The sequence below is a fragment of the Alligator sinensis genome, unplaced genomic scaffold, assembly GCF_000455745.1.
Source record: "Alligator sinensis unplaced genomic scaffold, ASM45574v1 scaffold352_1, whole genome shotgun sequence".
In the NCBI taxonomy this organism is placed as follows: Eukaryota; Metazoa; Chordata; order Crocodylia; family Alligatoridae; genus Alligator; species Alligator sinensis.
The window spans coordinates 766,726-783,893 of record NW_005842223.1 but is presented as its reverse complement, the minus strand read 5'-3'; the positions used below and the strand labels follow the sequence as shown (position 1 = coordinate 783,893).

The following is a 17,168-nucleotide window of genomic DNA, read 5'->3' as shown; positions in this document are numbered from 1 at the left end:
CCTGGCTCAGGGGAAGTGCTCCCCTCCCTGGCCTTGATGCAGGGGAGCGGAGCACTTCCCTGGAGCTGGCGGAGCCCATGCCTCCTCTAGCCTCTCATGGTGCGCGGCCTTGAAAAGGCTGTGCGCGGCTGCACTTTTAGTTGTATGCGGCCGGGCACGCACGCACCTTAGAGGGAACCTTGACTGCATGGGCCCAAGCTTGCTGGCCTGTGGGGAAGATTCAGCCTGTGGAGTGGTGTCATCCAGCCCACAGAGCTCCCAAAGGGCCTGGAAATTTGGCAGCAGAGGAACAGTTACAGTGTTAATGCTGCTGAATTTCCAGACCCATGGGGAGCCCTACTGGTTGGATAACATGGCCCTGCACACCAGATCTGGCTGGCAGACCAGAATGGGTGGTGCACAAGTCAGACTGGGGACAGACAGGCCCAGATCCAGCCCGCAGACCCACCCCATGCCACTCATCTGACCCTTAGAGGCACAAGGTTGGGCACCACTGGTCTAGTCCCATCTTGCCCTGAGAAAGGAGACTAAAAAGTATATGGAAAATTAAGGAAAGAATGTTTCAGAGCAATCCCAGAGGACATCATCCACTAAAATGTTCTGGAGATGCATCTCAGAAAGACTCAAACTCATGGGCTATTGACAGACATGAAAAAAACCAACAACAAACCAAACCCCCCTCCCCTTTAACAAAACAAAACAAAACAAAAAACAAGACTCCAGCACTTTACCAGAAGACGAAGCACATTAGTTTGATCCAGCTCCCCAAAGTTTATATAGATTGGGTGCTTCAGTGGGGCTTTTTGGCACTTTTATCTAATAGCTGACTCAATCCGCTATTAGATAAAAACACCAAAAAGCCCCAGTGAAGTAAGCGTGTGATCTATATAGACATCGGGCAAGCCAGATCAAACTAAAGCAATACCTCTTTTGGGCATGTGCTGAAATCAGCACAGGATGCATCAAGCTGAAAGTAAAGTGCTAGTTTTTTTTTTCCATTTCTGTAAGCAGCAATGGTCTTTACAGTGCATTTTTTTTCTTTTTCAAGAAGTACTGTTTCTTAGAACAAATAACATTTCCAGACAATAGGAGGGTACCAAAACTGAACTGCAATCAGATGTGATCCTATAGCCCCTGGAAATAAGACACTGCAAACAAAGGTATTTCCTTATAAACACCAATCCTGGCAGAAACTTATCACTGTCTAATCTTTGATATTCAGTTTGGCTAAAATCACAACTTACTGCTGTTCCAAAAAGTCCTAAATTAGTTTGTTCATTATATTAATATTTTCTGACAGAAAGGGTTTCTGAGGGAAGGGTTTCAATATTTGTAGCAGATCTCCTTGGCTTCTGAGACCTACAAAATAAAGTACTTTTTAAAAGCTGCCTTTAACACAACAATTTCAGCCTTGATTTCATTGTCCTTTACCTGTCAATGGTTAGATCTAATCCACACTGCTCTCTGAGCTGAGGGAATAGTTCCTCTTTTGACTGCCGAACAGTCATTCCTTTAGCGAAAACAGCATCTAAAAGAAACTTGCATGGCTGCGAACATAAATAAAAATGGATCAGAATTAGAGTTAATTTGGGGGGAGGGAGAGGAAGAAAGGGGGGGGGGCAATATAAAAAGGAAGGGGCACATGTATTGCAATTTATGGGCCTGGAATCAACAAACATAAAAAATAATAGTTAAGAATTGTTCGTGAGCAGGCTCCTCTTCTAAACTGATTCAAGATAAACTTAGTGCTGTCAAAGGCTGTTATGGACTTCACATGCTCCTGCTGGTATTTAGGAAACTCAGGAGTCAGAGATTGTCTTGATCCTCCACTCAAGGTCAGAGTGAGCACCAAATGAAGCTCAAGAAGGAAATTTCCTCCCCTATGTCACATTGGCAAGGATTAGTGGGGGGGGGAGGGTGTCTTCTTCTGTAGCGAAGTATGGTCCTTGACTTAGGACACTCTGTGCATATATTAACCAATTTCTTCTCTGTCACTGTAATGACTGGGCACTGGCAGTGACATCATCTCCCCTGGTTTTACCTACATTTCAGGAAGTTTCTAGTGTTTCTGGTTTTGTGCTCTTCAGTTGCCCTTCCTCAGGTCTAAATTTTAGACTTAAAAATATACAAGAACTCACCTCTGATTCATTTACCAAAAGCTGGTACACTTTGACTCTATACTCCCCCTTCTTAAGTGCTCTTCCAAGTCTAATAGTTATCTACAAATTAAAAAATTCTTTGTTAGAAGCAACATTAAAGGCAAAAAGATATTTCCCTTTAAACATTACATAACACTACCAATGTTACAAAGATTCCATGAAGTCATGAGTGTCATCTGACAATTTACATGCAGAAGTTGCCAACTCATAAAACAACCCAATCTATACAGCTCAGCCTACATTAAGTTATTAAAAAACATGGTTTAATAACCTTGTTGTCATCAGAAAATGATGAAAGTGTTTCATTCAGCCGAACACTCTCAAACTCTTGATTGCTGGCATAGACGCGAAAGACCTTGAAGTGAGAGGATGGAACTCCAACAAATGGCTCCAAGTGTTGCTTGAAAGCAGACAGTGTAATTCTTTTGTCAACATGCACCATCAACCCTAAGACAAAACCCCCCCCAAAGAAGTGAATCAGTACATTGTGCTGCAAAGGATACAGATTTTGCCTAGTCTGCTAAAAATTTTTCATGTACTTATTAAACAGTTACTTGAACTATCAGTGCTTAGGAGTCTAAATGATGAACCAGACCCCCACTGCTATTTTATCTATCCTAGGTGCTTTTGTCTATCATTTCTACCTACCCAGGACTGTTACCAAAGAAAGAAGCCCCCTTGCTCCCACTTGGCATGCAACCAAGCCCAGCATTTTGGCAGGGCAGATGCTTTAGAGGAGCTATTACTGTAACCCCTAAAGTGACTGACAATTCATAGTATAGAGAGGTAGTATCTTTAGTAACCTTTAGGATGTTTGCATATTGAGACCCCAGTGAAGGAGATCATCATCTCTATTTTACAGATAGGAAAGCTTAGACATACACCAGGTCATATTTTAAAAAATGATTGTATCCCTTAGGTACCCAACTTTGTGCCTTCATCACTCTTGAAATAGAGGCCTTTCAAAATCTAACCCTGAAATACTTGCCTAGTCTCAAATTAAGTGGGCACAGAACCTTGGATACACCTAGATAGCATCACTGTACATCAGAACATTGAGAGAAAATTCAGGAAGGAAGGCATTTTGCTATTATCTGCCTGTATCCAGTTTTATTTGTTTTAATTTTGGAAAAACACCAAGGACTGTAGGAAAGTTCAGAAGATGAATAGATTAATTTTTAAAAATTAAGTTACACATGGAAATTCTTGCAGAGAAAGGAAAGAGATTAAGAAGGTATGGAAGGAGGCTTTGGGCAGTACTGAAAGGCAGCTGTAGAAGAAAAAGGGATGAAAATAGTTTGGGTGACAGAGTGAGTCATTCACTTGCACTCTCCCATGTGCACCAAGATTTGGTGGCCTGTCCCTCTAGAAGATAAGCTCCAAGAGCCGCTCTAATTAAAGTGCCATTGCATCTCGTGTATCAGCATCCCTGTGCTTAAAAATGGCGGACACCTGAACTAAAGCTCTTTCAACGGGCTTTAGTTCAAGTGCCCCTGCCGCCATTTTTACGTGCAGGGATGACGATACACAAGATGCAGAAGGTTGTTGGAGTATGGTAATTGCCATGCTCCAGCAGACTGATTAACCAAATCTACTGCCTCTCCCCATCCAACCCTCATGCAAGGGAGGACCTGGGAAATTTCTGCCCCAATAGATGTCTGAACTACTACTACCTGACCCCCACATGAGATTTGGAGGGCTCATTTTTCTAGGGGAGCCTGAGCCCCTCCCCTGACCCATATTCCCTCATATGAGCTGAATCCAGGGGCTGTCTTATAAGTGTCTCCTTGTCCTTCTATTTAAGAGCTGGGATCTGGGGAAGGGTCTATTATTCCATAAAAGCATGGTAATGGATACAGAGGGTCTGGGCAAATGAGGTGTTCTGGTCATCCAACCCTGCTGGGGTATCGAAAACCTGTCTCCATGTAAGCCAGAAGGGAAGACTAAATACAACATGGTCAAACAGCATTCCTACTGAAATCAATAAAACTGGTAAAAAATTAAGAGAAGCAGGATTTGTTCCTTAACTTCCAGAGATAAAAACATTATTTTCTTGGACAGATCCTCAGCTGGTATATTGTTACAGCAGCACTGGGCTCCATGATCTGTAACAATGGGAGGATCTGACCTTGTGCAAGTACCTAGACTTTACCAGTACACACGAGGAAAAGCAAAGAATGATGTTATTAATTCAACTTAAATCTTTGTGTAAAATTACAACCTGAATTAAACTTCTGACAACACACTATTTAGTGGTTATGTGCAGGTTTGCAATGTTAAAATGGAAGTAACAAAATATACAGTGAAATGGAATACGAGACTAGAAAGATGCTTTCAACAGTTTACTAAACAGTCTCTGACTAAAAAACAGCAATTTTCTTATTCCAAGAAAGAAACATAACTCCAACTACAAGAGTTCAAAATGATTTGTGCTGCTGCATTAGATAATAGGCATTTTTCCTTCAAAAGTAACAATTCATACAATGTAACAAGAAAGCATTAATACTAATTTAAAATTCATACTTCTGTTACTTGTCCCAATTCATAAACTTGAAGACTCCTAACTTATATGTTAGAGAAAAGAACTTTGATTTAGATTTTTGCATTCGTTACGATTCAACTTCTTTAATTGTGGCTTTCACATTTTATGATATATGCACATAAAAGATAATCATAATTTTAAAAAAGTATACACAGGAATACCATCATGTGTTTTACAAAATATGAAGAGCCTCAATAATGCTAAAATACCTGGATCCAAATATACACCTAAAATTGATCTACTATTCTTGGGCTAATGAGGCTGTATATAATCTAAAGATCCCAAAGATCAAAAGCTTCAGAAACAAAATGCATTTTGTTTCCCTGGCCTTTGAGTTCTGCTTCAATTTAAAAAATTTAAAAAATAAAAATAAAATAAAAAATAAAATAAAACAACAACAACAACAACAACAACTGATGGTTTCAGAATTGTTGAGAGGACATTTTAGCTCAAACAGAAATAGTAGTGGTATTGTGAGCAAACAATGCACAAAGAATAATGTTAACGATTTAACATTTTTTCCTTTGCTGAAAAAGGTCACGCTGTTCTCTCCCCCACCAAAAAACCTGTTTTCAATATGCAGCAAAACAAAAAACCCCATCAGGTATTATATTCAAGGAAGTGAAAACTAACTCAAATGTACTTGTACTCTTCATTGAGAGACTTCACTTAGTAATAATATAGTTTGTGTAAAGTTAAGTCACAATTACAACTGAACATGATGATGTGTATTGCCACATTTAAGCATTTTCAAAAAAGGTTGATTTATGTGTTTCAATACTTTTCTGACAATAGAACACATATGTCTGTTAGCTAAATGTATTAAGTTAAATGAAGTTGAACAAAATGGAATTGATACCTACATTTCTGTCCTTCTCCTGAACCTTCATCTGCAGCATAGGGTTCTGCCTTGAAGAACATATATTGCGCTTCTCCTCTACTCTTGCCACTTTCATCATATTCACTATCGGTTCCAGAATCTTCTTCAGCTGTATCCCAGGTGTCCTTTTTTCCTTCATTTGCTTTAGATCTCCTACTACTTGTGATACTATGAGAATCAAGTCCATTAGCCAAAGGGACTGGGGCATTTTCAACATTACATAAAGTGTCACTGCTATGACTAGAACTAAGAATATCACTGTCCACAGAACTTGTGCTCCTATCATTATTCACATCAGAATCCGATCGCTCCTCTGACTGGAAGTTTTCTGGATCAGAAATCTGAATTTGGTTTTCAAGATCTCTGTGTTCTGCTGATGCTGAAGAATCTATCTCGTTCAAAGGTGACTCAATGTTTTCAAAGTCACTTGCTTCTGTGCTCTTGCTGCTGTCTCCGTTGTCTCCCTCCTGCTGCTGCTGCAGTGACAAACTTTTGAGTTTTTCAGTGCTTTCTTCTAGGATAGCCTCTACAGATTTCATATTACCTACAGAACCTTTTACTCTTTCACAAACTTCATCCAAATTACCTGAATCTCCACTAGCTTTCTGGTAAACTGTTCTTTTAAACTGAGATCCAGGAGACAGTTCTGGTAATGAAACATACAGTCTTATTGTATTTGCATGACGATCCAAAAGTTTCCATAACTGAGAATCTGTGTAAGTCATATGGCGATCCAAAGACTCTGAACTTTCAACAAACACCTGAACATAAAATCATGTGGTTATACTACATATCCATGTTATTAAATAAAATTATAAATAGCAACATACCATACACATAGTACAGACACAAAATTCTGAAAGCATTAGAAAAAACATAGCAGTATGTAAAATCTATTCCAAAACTGACCCATTTTTAAATGCCAGTTTGGGAAAAAACTTAATGTAAAAATAACAAGAGTGCAGGAATTAAATTGTTTAATTTTGTATTTTTTTTTAATATATCATCGCATTAACACTGATGTTGAAAAAGAATTGACAAGGCCCCTATTAACCTTATTTATTGACAGAAAGTTTGCATGTCACTTCAAAATGCCTTCTCCTAATATTCAGAAAGAATTATACTGCATTACATATGCGATATAATTTGCACAACCTACATATGTTATGTGAGTATAAGTACTTATGCATTTGTATCTGTGATAGACACAAGAAGAGGATAGATACTGACTTCCTGGAAAGCTAGATCCTAGGTCTTAAAATTTACTCTATTGCTTAATAAACTGCAGGCCTTTAAATATATACATAAATACATACAAGCAATACCATAACTAAATGGCATCTTAAAATTCAAAAGACCTGTGGTGGGGGGGTGATGTTACCTTCACTTTCTTTAGTGCTTCCCTCTGATAAAGAGGGCTTGATGGAACTCATTTTGGAATCAGTCAATGTCATTATTTTGCTCAGCCACAGAGCAACAAAGCCTTCACAAACCACTACTGATCCAAGAACGATCCCCATCCCCAAAATCCCTCTGTAACAATTGCCACAGTAACCTGAGAGCTGAAAGAACACTGTGTTAGAGAACTGCACTGGTGAGGGGGCTTCCCCAGCTGGAGGCTCTTCAGCAGTATTCCTTGGGCCACTCCTACCCTGATGGAAGCCCATTAGTGACAGTCTGTCTTCTCTTCTGTCCAGAAAGGGGACAGGCAGTCAACAGGCAGCCCGCCTTGAGTTTAAAAATCACTGTGTGCAATGCAAATGGGCAGCATGTGCAGCATTTAAAACCCATGGGGCCTTTGGTGGGGGAGGAGGGGGTCAGGGCATTTAAAGTCTGCAAGACAGGGAACTGGGGTACAGATAGCCTCCCTGGCCCTGCAGCTTTTGATATCCCCACCCACACTGCTCAGATGGCCAGGTGGGATGGCATTTAAAACCTAGGGCACCAAGAACTGGGGCAGGCCTTGACTGCACAGGCTTTAATATTCCTGCATGTGCCACCCACCTGTGGCAGAAAAAGTCAGTGGGCACTGCTTTGAATGTCATGTGGGGGGCAGCTTCCCCCACGTGGCACTTCTAAGAGCCAGTCCCCGCAGCCCCTGGGAGCAGAGCAGAGTGAACACTGGGACTCTGGGCCCTGCCACCCTCCCCCAGACTGGGGACTGCCTGTTTGGGAAGAGGCAAGGAGCAGCAAAAGTCAACAAGTGGTTAAATGAAAGAAATGCAGATTTCCTGTGCCAAATTAAAGTCCCATCACTGAAGTAGTAAGGACAATGCTACAGATACTAATGAAGTTATGTAACTGCTTGACTTAAGGTACAGAAAATATTTATGAAAGTAGTTTATAATACTTTTGCATGATCAAGGCTTCCCTTGGTGAGCTAGTACATTAAAAGAAACTGGATGTAAGATTAAAAACCAAAACGTGCCATTTGTATTAAGTTCAGCAAGACATTTAAAAAGGAGCTGTACTTGCTCTCAGCATGGGAACTGTCTAGGGCCCGAAGTTACAATTCACAGTATACCAGTCTGTCAAGATATACCACCTTTGGTTTCCTAAACTGAGGATGTTTTTAAAACCTCTCAGCACTAACACTGGGCTTCAGGGATTGACCACATTGCAGAATGCTGGTATGCTCTACTTTGTCATGTCTATCTAGTCTCATATACAACCGTAACTATTCGTACTATAACATTTGCTAGCTCTCACAGCAGGCATGACATGAAAATTCGGAAAAATGAAGTAAACTGAGGCCCCCTCTTCATGTTGCAGGTATTGCACAATTAACTGGTTAACTGTACAATTACCCTGAGACTAGCTACATATGCAAAGTACTTATTATGCTGTAGCAGACTACCAGCTCAAGGTGCCTGGCGGCAGGCTGCAGACTGATAAGGACTACAGACCAGCTGGCAAGCAGTGAAACCTGATTACAGGCTGCCTAGGACTGGCCAGCTGATCCAGATAATGAGCCAGCCCACAAGAAGTTAAGAGGGCTCCTGGGGAGAGGAACGACAGAGAGACTTCAAGAGAGAACTCAGGGAGAATGTTAGGCTTCTAGGGGGAAGAGTCCAGGACAGGCAGGCAGACAGTCAAGAGCTGAGAGCCTGGACAGGCAGACAGCTGGGAACGGAGGGCTGAGAACCAAGATAGGCAGACAGCTGAGACAGCCAAGAGCTGGGAGCTGAGACACTGGCAGCCTGGAACAGAGACTGGAGAGGGAGGAAGCCAGCAGGTCTGCACAGCATTGCCTGAGGACCTTTCATAAAGTGCCTTTCTCCTGGGAGTTGGCCAGAGACTGTGTATATGGTTAGAGTAAACCAGGTGTTCTGGGAGAAGACCACATGTGGATATTTTGCACAGTGTAAAATACTTATGCTGACTGAATCCTGCTGGGAGGGAGCCTGTCCTGGAGCAGTGCGGATGATAACCAGAGGCTGTGAACCTGTAAAAGGACACTGGAGGACTGTGAGTGAGCTAGTTAACCCCAAATCCACTACAATGCCATAAAAAGCTCCAACCAGCTGTAAAGCTAGACTTCGAAAATACATACTAACTTAATAGGGTTACTATCAAGCTTTAATTTGCATGTGTAGCTTGGTCTCCCTTGCAGCCAGGTGCACCACACCAAGCCAAGGCTAAGAGAGCTGCAACTAAGGGACCCTGAGTCCCAGACTTCACACACTCCTGGGGCTGGGAGACTGCAGCTGCTTTGATCTCCCAGCCCCAGGGACTTCACACACCATCAGGGCTGGAAGATCACGGCAGCTGCATCTCTCAGCAGTAGGGGTGTGTGGTGCACCTCTGCAGCTCGGTGCCCCTCAACTGAGGTGGCTCCCAGCTAAAGGAGCTTGCTGGCATGGCAGGAGGCAACATCGTGTGGATTGCACGTTAGATCCCATTGCACCTTTATCTGCAAGTGTAGAGGGGCTCTCATAAATATACACTATTATTGTATGGAATGCTAAATGTTAGTAGTAACTAGTATCAGTTATAAACACATTGGAAAAGAATGATTTAAGAACAGACATTACCTTATTACTTCTAAAAAAGCCTTCTGCTTTCAGTGTTTTGTTGGCAACATTGAGAAGGCGCAAGTCATTGTAGCAACGTTCTAGCACTACCCGCATTGTTTCAGCAGGCAGGTGAGTAGCCTACAATACCACAAAACAAAATTTCATACACTTTCATAAATAATTGTATGATTTCTCAAACAACCATAAGGGAAAAAGTAACCTGGGATGATGAAACTGGTTGATTTAAAATTATGAAGGGGTAGTGAGGGAGAGTGGTGGGGAGGAGATTATTGAATTATTTTTTTCCTCCCTTCTATTCTATATTGATGAACACAAGGTACTCTTAATAAAATTAGAGAAAGTGGTAAACTTAGAACAAAACAAAACAGAACATCAGTGGTATACAATTCACTTGTGCATGAAGTCTGAGTAACAAAGTGACATGAGTTTTAAAAAAGCTGGATAAGTCATTAATTGCTGAATATAAGATGAATCAAAACCTCTCCTTTTGTACAAATTTTTAAAAGTAAAACTGAAAAGTGAATTTATTTCAAACCTGAAAAGTGAACAAATTCAAAACTGTAGGTTGGGTTTTTTTTGTTTTTTTTTAACCACCTTCTATACTAATTAATGCAAGAAAGAGTTAATACTTAAAACATGTTATATAGGATCCAGTACCTCTTAAAGAGAGCAGCACTTCTGTAGAATTGTATGTTGTTACCCCATATTCAGCACACAAAACTGGAATTTGTGCATGAGTACTCTGATACACCATTACATTTATTTTCTGTGCTAGACAACATTTCTAGGGCTTTACACAGCAAGAAGGGTAAGGAGGAATCCAAGGTTCTCATCCTTTATGTTTAACTTTTATTGAGTTTTCATAGTTCAATAAAATTCAAAACATGAAGAATTAAAATTTTACCTTTGAAATAAGTTGTTTGAATTCAGTAACTGTCTGGTTCAAATAGGCTCGGACACTGATAGGCGGAGCAACAGATTCTGTCTTTAGGTCAACCACATGAACCTTTACCATGACTTCTATGGGAACAGAAGAAGAAAAGTAAAACACATGAGAGATGAGTCAGTACAAAAAAGTCTGAAAGTTCACTGTTTTTAATGTCCTATTTAAGAATATCATTAAAGGTACAGAGGGTGAGGTAGCTGAGCAGCGAAAGTGTCCTGTAATGGATCCAGAGATGTAAATTTAATCCCTGCTTCAGATTTGTGCTGCAGGCAGCCTCCAGTCAAGCCAGCTGTAAAAGATACCTGGTCATTTGAGCTGTGTGCTACTGGTTACAGGAACTAGCATACCTTTTCAGCACACTAGCCAATGGACTCTCTAGGCTCAGAGACAGGCAACCAGTTTAAATGTCAAGAGAGCAAGAAAACCATATAGTGACAATATAGAAATGCTGACCATCCTTTTAATACTGCAAAACATCACCTACATAAAACTGCGAGTTAGAAAGGCGTTGAAAATTGCAGGACTAGTTAGAATCCACAAGAAAAAATTTCATTTTTCTCCTACATTCATTTCACACAAACTTTTTTTTTTTTTAAACACTGAAGGTTTGCCGGGTTTTTTTTCCCCCAAATCTATACCGTACATTATTTATTTATCCATTTATAAAGCCTTCCTCCTTACCACCAGGTTTATAGCACTGGAAAACTTGGTCAGGTCTTTTTGTTTCCAGAAGTAGGTCAAACATGTAGGTTGATTTGACTCCTCCAAGTAAGATTCCCATTGGCGTATCCTCTTCGCCTTCATATGATCGCTCCAAATAATCATGGAACTCATCATATTTAACAAGACGACAGCAATCCAAAGGAACCGCTTCTTCTAAATCCATTATCTGCAATTCAATTGCAGAAATACAGCATTTTTTTAAAAACCCCACAAACAACAACACACATTTTGCCTATATTCCGTGAACATCCTAACCATGCACATTTAGCTTTAGAGTATAGTATAACAGTCTCTCTCCTATACCAAACTCTTTGCTCACAAAAGTATTTAATATCTCCCAATAGCTCCTTAGCAGAGGTCATGATATGTGGCAGGAAGAGTAGATTGCAACACTACAAATGCAAAGGTTCGTATTAAGGATCTTTCCCTTTCTGTCATTAGGGTCAGGGCATAATAGCTACAACCCTCGCTTTTCCTCACGGAAAGAGACTGAAGCACACAATGCTACTTCAACCTTTTTGAGAAGGAAGGATGATTCCCATGATACAACCACTCCAAATGAGGTTGTTGCGAGTAGTCACAGGAGTTGTGCATCTGGGGCCATGACTGCCACCTTACGATTCGGAAGCCTAACTGAGCTCATTCTAGACAATGATAAAATGTATAACATGCTTCTTTTAACCTAGAAGACCACCAGGTGAATGTGTTAGAGTAGACTGGAGTTTGGAATAATTGCTATTGGATAAAATATTTAGAAGACTTCATGACAAGATTGTCTTTTGCATATATATCAGTATTTCTTTTTACAGTTTTATTACAGTTCTACTATAAATTTTCATAGTTCCTTCAAAGTACAGAGATGAAAGTAAACTCACCAGTGGAAATTGTGAAAAATTACCATGTTTACGCAAATACAAGATGAGATTTCCCACTCCGAATCCCTACCAGCATGTGGGGAAAAAGCTCTTTATCTTACATTTGCATATAAGCAAACCTCATTAAGTATATTGTCTATCATTAAACTGCGGCCAAAAGCAGCATGTGCTCAGTAATGGAAACTTACTATAAAGTTGATTAAATACAGCCAACACTGAGCACAACTATAAAACATATTATAGATTGTGCAAACGTATTAATAGGAACCTACCACAAAGACAAGTTAATGCAGTACAGCAGAATAAGATAAAATGAAAAAGTGGCCATTGTGCGTAGTCCCTCTCAGCACCACCTCTTCAAGTCATGGTGAGCCACTACACTGAATACATTTAGATTTCCTCTTCACTCCTACTCTCCCATTTCCAATGATTCCTGTTGCTTCACTAGCCTTAAGTGCTTGGCTAACATCACCGAACAAGACCCCAAACAGTTCACCCAGAACCTGTCAACCCTCTCAGCTTGTCTCATATGATTACTGTGGTCCTGCCCTCCATGAGTAGAACTGGACCAGACTTCCCTGCATTTCATCTACATATACATTTCTGGAGGATCCCAGGACTCATGACAAGAACATGTGGCTAATTAGCAGGTGCGGGGAATGCTGGTCTGGAATATACATATATACAGAGCAGCACTCAGCTCTGGGGCCACCACCATGGCTTGAAACACTGTTGACTGCTGAAGTCAACCCAATGAACTATATGGCATATCATGAGCCTTTTGGCTTTAAACTAACATCATACATAGTTTGTACTGTATCTAAAGTAGGTTCAAAAGTGCTGCTAAAAAGTGTTTATAGAGTACCTAGGCTAAAACTTGCAGCACTTTCAAAAAAAGGTGAAAGGTGTCAATTCTGGATAAACCAAGTCTTTGGGTACTTGTAGTAATTTGCTTACGTCAACTTCAAGGTCAATGTTTTCAAGTTTGCCCCCCCCTTCCATGTGCTTAGAGAGAGCAGGGGCTGACAGTAAGGAGGGTGGGGAAGGGACTACAGGGAGAAGTGGAGATGACAGAAGGCAAAGCGGCTACCTGACCCCTCAGATTTATTTACCTGCAGTACCAGTGGAAAGGGAGTGGGACAAAGTCAAAGGTAAATCTCCAATAATTAGATTCTATACCTGGAAAGTTATAACAAATTTATAAATTTTCCATATAAGGAATCTAATTATTAAGGGGGGAGGTCATCTTATATCTGAATAATAGGGATAAAAACACGACTGTAACTTTATAATAGGAACATGTGAAACTACTTTTTTAATAGAGGCACAGTCTCATTCCAGTTAAACTCAATTAGGGACAATACTTTATAATAATTGTCAACAGCAACTTTGTCAGAGGTACAAAAGTGAAACTCCTAATTCTACTCTGTATAAAAATATCTGACACGGAGACAGAAATAAGCATGAAAGTATATAATGAAGGAAATGTAGTAAAAATTCACCTGCCTGTTTTACTGTATTGTTATAAATGATACAGTACCTTGTAGGCTATTTCTACTGCTTCTTTCAGTGTCTTGTCCTTATGAACTTCTAACTTATTTTCCATCATTATTTGTTTTACAGGATGCATGCAGAACAATTTTATCTGTAAAGTAAAGCCATCAATTAAAAGAATAAATCAAATCTCTCACAAATTTACTTGCAATTAACATATTTTAAAACTGAAATGTGCTTATGTTATTTACTCACCTTAAAACAACAAAATATAAAATATAAGGCTAATACTATTTCATCTAGAGAGGTTACTACAATAAAACACTAACTTTTCATTTTTTAACTTGTTTAAAATTCTGAGATTCAGCTGATTACACAATATTGTTACTTTGGCTTCCCATTCAAATACAAAAATGTGAGTTTAAAATTAATGCTAGCCATCTACGCTGTACCTGACTCAGACATATAGACCCTTAGTTGTAATGAGTTATTTGTAATAAAGCATATTATCTGTATTCCATAAGACTCATTGTGGTATAGCAGGCATTTGCAATATAGCTTTTAATCCTTTTAAATAGAAAATTATAGATCCAACGTTATGCAAACTGGAATTCTAACCTTGCAAGTATTGCGCTCAATTTCACGTTGCCTTTTTTCTTGCTCTTCTAACTCTCGTTCTTTTTGTACCAGTTGCTTAATGTGCTCTGGATATTCATGTGCTTCAAGGAATTCTATCAATAAAAGCAAATTGAAGGTAAATTCTGATTCGAACAATATACAGTATAATTTTAAGGCACTTTATGTACACTCTTTGCAACATCACCCTAGTAGTTTGACACACACTTTCATTTCTTATTTTACTTTTTCATGAATCCACTCACTATTCCTCTTTTAAGTGTAAATGGAGCTGAAGTCAACATGACTTTATTCTTGCTCTGTACTCTAGCAATTCTAGCATGAAGAATTCTAATTTATTAGAAACTTCTAATTTATTTTCCATCACTATTTGTTTTACAGGATGCATGCAGAACAATTTTATCTGTAATGTAATCTTGGTGTCACTGGCAAACTTGGCCAGTCCACTTCTGACACCAATGTCCACATCACCGATGAAAACGTTAAACAGTACAGGCCCTAGGACAGAGACTTGAGGGACCCCACTGGTGACCGCGCACCAAGACAATTGGCTTCCGTCAACCACCACCCTCTGGGTCCTACCACAGAGCCAATTCCCCAGCCAGTGGATCGTGGTGAGGTTGAGGCCGCAGTTAGCCAGTTTTGCCAAGAGGTGATCATGGGATACCAGATTGAAGGCTTTTTTAAAGTCAAGATATATGACATCAACCTCTTCCCCCATGTCCAGGTCATAGGTCACCTGGTCATAAAAGGAAATGAGACTGGTCAAGCAAGACCTACCCGCAACAAACCCATGCTGGGTATCCCTCAGGATATTGCCATCAGCTAGTCTGTTAAGGATGGCCTCTTTGATAATCTTTTCCAAGACCTGCCCCAGGATAGAGGTCAGGCTGGTGGGCCTATAGTTTGCCGGATCAACTTTCCTCCCTTTCTTGAGGATTGGCACGACATTGGCCTTCTTCCACTCTTTGGGCACTTCACCAGAGCACCAGGAGTTCTCAAAGATCTGTGCCAGGGGCTGAGCTATGATGCTAGCCAGCTCCCTGAGTATCCTTGGTGTAAACCATCAGGGCGGGCTAACTTGAAGGTATCCAGCCTGTCAAGGTGTTCCTTCATGAGGTCAGCTTCGATGGACGGCAAGGAATCTCCCTCACCCGGGCCTCCCTGACCCACAGTGGGCAGGGGCGTCCCATGGGACTGATGAAAAACTGATGCAAAGTACCCATTTAGCAAGTTTGCTTTTTCACGGGCATCGGTTGTCAGTTGTCCCATCTGGTTTATCAGGGGTCCAATGTTGCCCTTGCTTTTCCTCTGGCTCCCCACATATCTGAAAAATAACTTTTTATTGTCCTTGTATTTGTAGCTTGCTGGAGTTCCATCGCAGCCTTGGCTTTCCTGGTTTGCTCTCTGCAGGTCCGGACCAGAGCAGAGTATTCCTCCTTGGCGGTGGTTCCAGTCCTCCATCCTTTGCAGGTCTTCCTTTTAAGACGCAAGAGGTCCACCAGTTCCCTGAAGAGCCAAGGCGGCTGCTGTGCTCTTTTGCTGCCTTTCCTCTGAGACGGGATGGACTTTGCTTGTGCATCCAGGATTGCTCCTTTGAGGAGCAACTGCTCGTCCTGAACTCCCCTCCCCTTTAGGTTGTGGCCCTTTAGGGCCTTACTGACAAGCCTCCTTAGTTTGTCAAAGTCAGCTTTCCTGAAGCCAAGGACTTCTGTATTACTGACTGACTTGCCAGCTTTATGGCACATGGGGAAGGTGATCAGCTCGTAGTAGACTCCCACCATAGTATCCCCTGTGCCGTGCCCTGTTCAGTATTATATAGTCTGAAGTCCCTTTTTGCCTCAATAAATTAAAAAAGGGCTCAAAATTCATAATACATATGTAAAATAAGCACAATTAAAGTAAGTTGATTGAAAATATTTTTTGCCTTTTACCATCACTTTTTACCACCAGTGTCTTTGATTGTTTACTCCTTCTCAGGGATGTTTAATGGGCTGACTTAAAAATTTCACCCAGCAGGAAAAGGTCAAGACAATTAACCCATGATAACTGCTCACTTTCCATCTAAAATAGTCACCAATGATAGAATGCATTACATAAGACCTGATCATTAACAGGGTTTTGCATTCTATGGACACGATTTTACAGGCCCACACGTGTCCACTTTATCACCTAAACATGGCACCAAGGAATTAAACTCTATGTGCAGGTAAGTCACATATCCACAAATAGATGAGAATGCCTTTTGTGATACAGATACCCAACTTTGGTATTTTGGCCTCCTATGCTTTCATCCAGCCAGGAGCACCTTTTCATCTACAACTAGAGAAAAAGAGGCAACATCTTATCCTTTTTGATGAGGACTTTGCTGCAGCTATACATGGTTTAGGTCAGTGATTCTCAACCAGGGCGCCATAGCACTCTGGGGTGCCATGAGATTCTCTTATGGAGATTGTTCAGTATTAGCACTGTTTGGTGTGCAAATTCACAGTTTCATAGTTGGTAGGGTCGGAAGGGACCTGAGCAGATCATCAAGTCCGACCCCCTGAAAAAGTACTGGGGTCAAACGACCCCAGCAAGGTGTTAGTCTAACCTCCTCTTAAAGACCCCCAGGGTAGGAGCCAGCACCACTTCGCTTGGAAGTTGGTTCCAGATCCTAGCTGCCCTAACAGCGAAGTAGCGCCTCCTGATGTCTAGTCTGAATCTACCCTCTGCCAGCTTGTGACCATTATTTCTAGTCACTCCTGGTAGTGCTCGGGGGAACAGGACTCCCCCAATGCCTGCTGGTCCCCCCTGACTAGTTTGTAACAGGCCACTAGACCCCCCCCCAGCCTTCTCTTGTGGAGGCTGAACAGGTTCAGGTCCCTTAGCCTCTC

General features: G+C 40.9%; 1 protein-coding gene across 3 annotated transcripts in view; it reads right to left on the bottom strand.

The window, feature by feature from the left end:
- The window catches only part of USP47 (ubiquitin specific peptidase 47), a 77,978-nt gene that overhangs the window by 10,296 nt on the left and 50,514 nt on the right, over positions 1-17,168 (bottom strand). For all 3 annotated transcript variants that reach the window (XM_025208156.1, XM_025208154.1, XM_025208155.1), the window contains 9 exons: positions 14,275-14,387; positions 13,703-13,807; positions 11,246-11,453; positions 10,523-10,638; positions 9,616-9,735; positions 5,565-6,342; positions 2,431-2,606; positions 2,139-2,219; positions 1,432-1,547 (listed from right to left, as the gene is read on the bottom strand). In XM_025208156.1, coding sequence (XP_025063941.1) covers positions 1,432-1,547; positions 2,139-2,219; positions 2,431-2,606; positions 5,565-6,342; positions 9,616-9,735; positions 10,523-10,638; positions 11,246-11,453; positions 13,703-13,807; positions 14,275-14,387 — 1,813 coding nt within the window. The remainder of the gene's footprint in view (positions 1-1,431; positions 1,548-2,138; positions 2,220-2,430; positions 2,607-5,564; positions 6,343-9,615; positions 9,736-10,522; positions 10,639-11,245; positions 11,454-13,702; positions 13,808-14,274; positions 14,388-17,168) is intronic.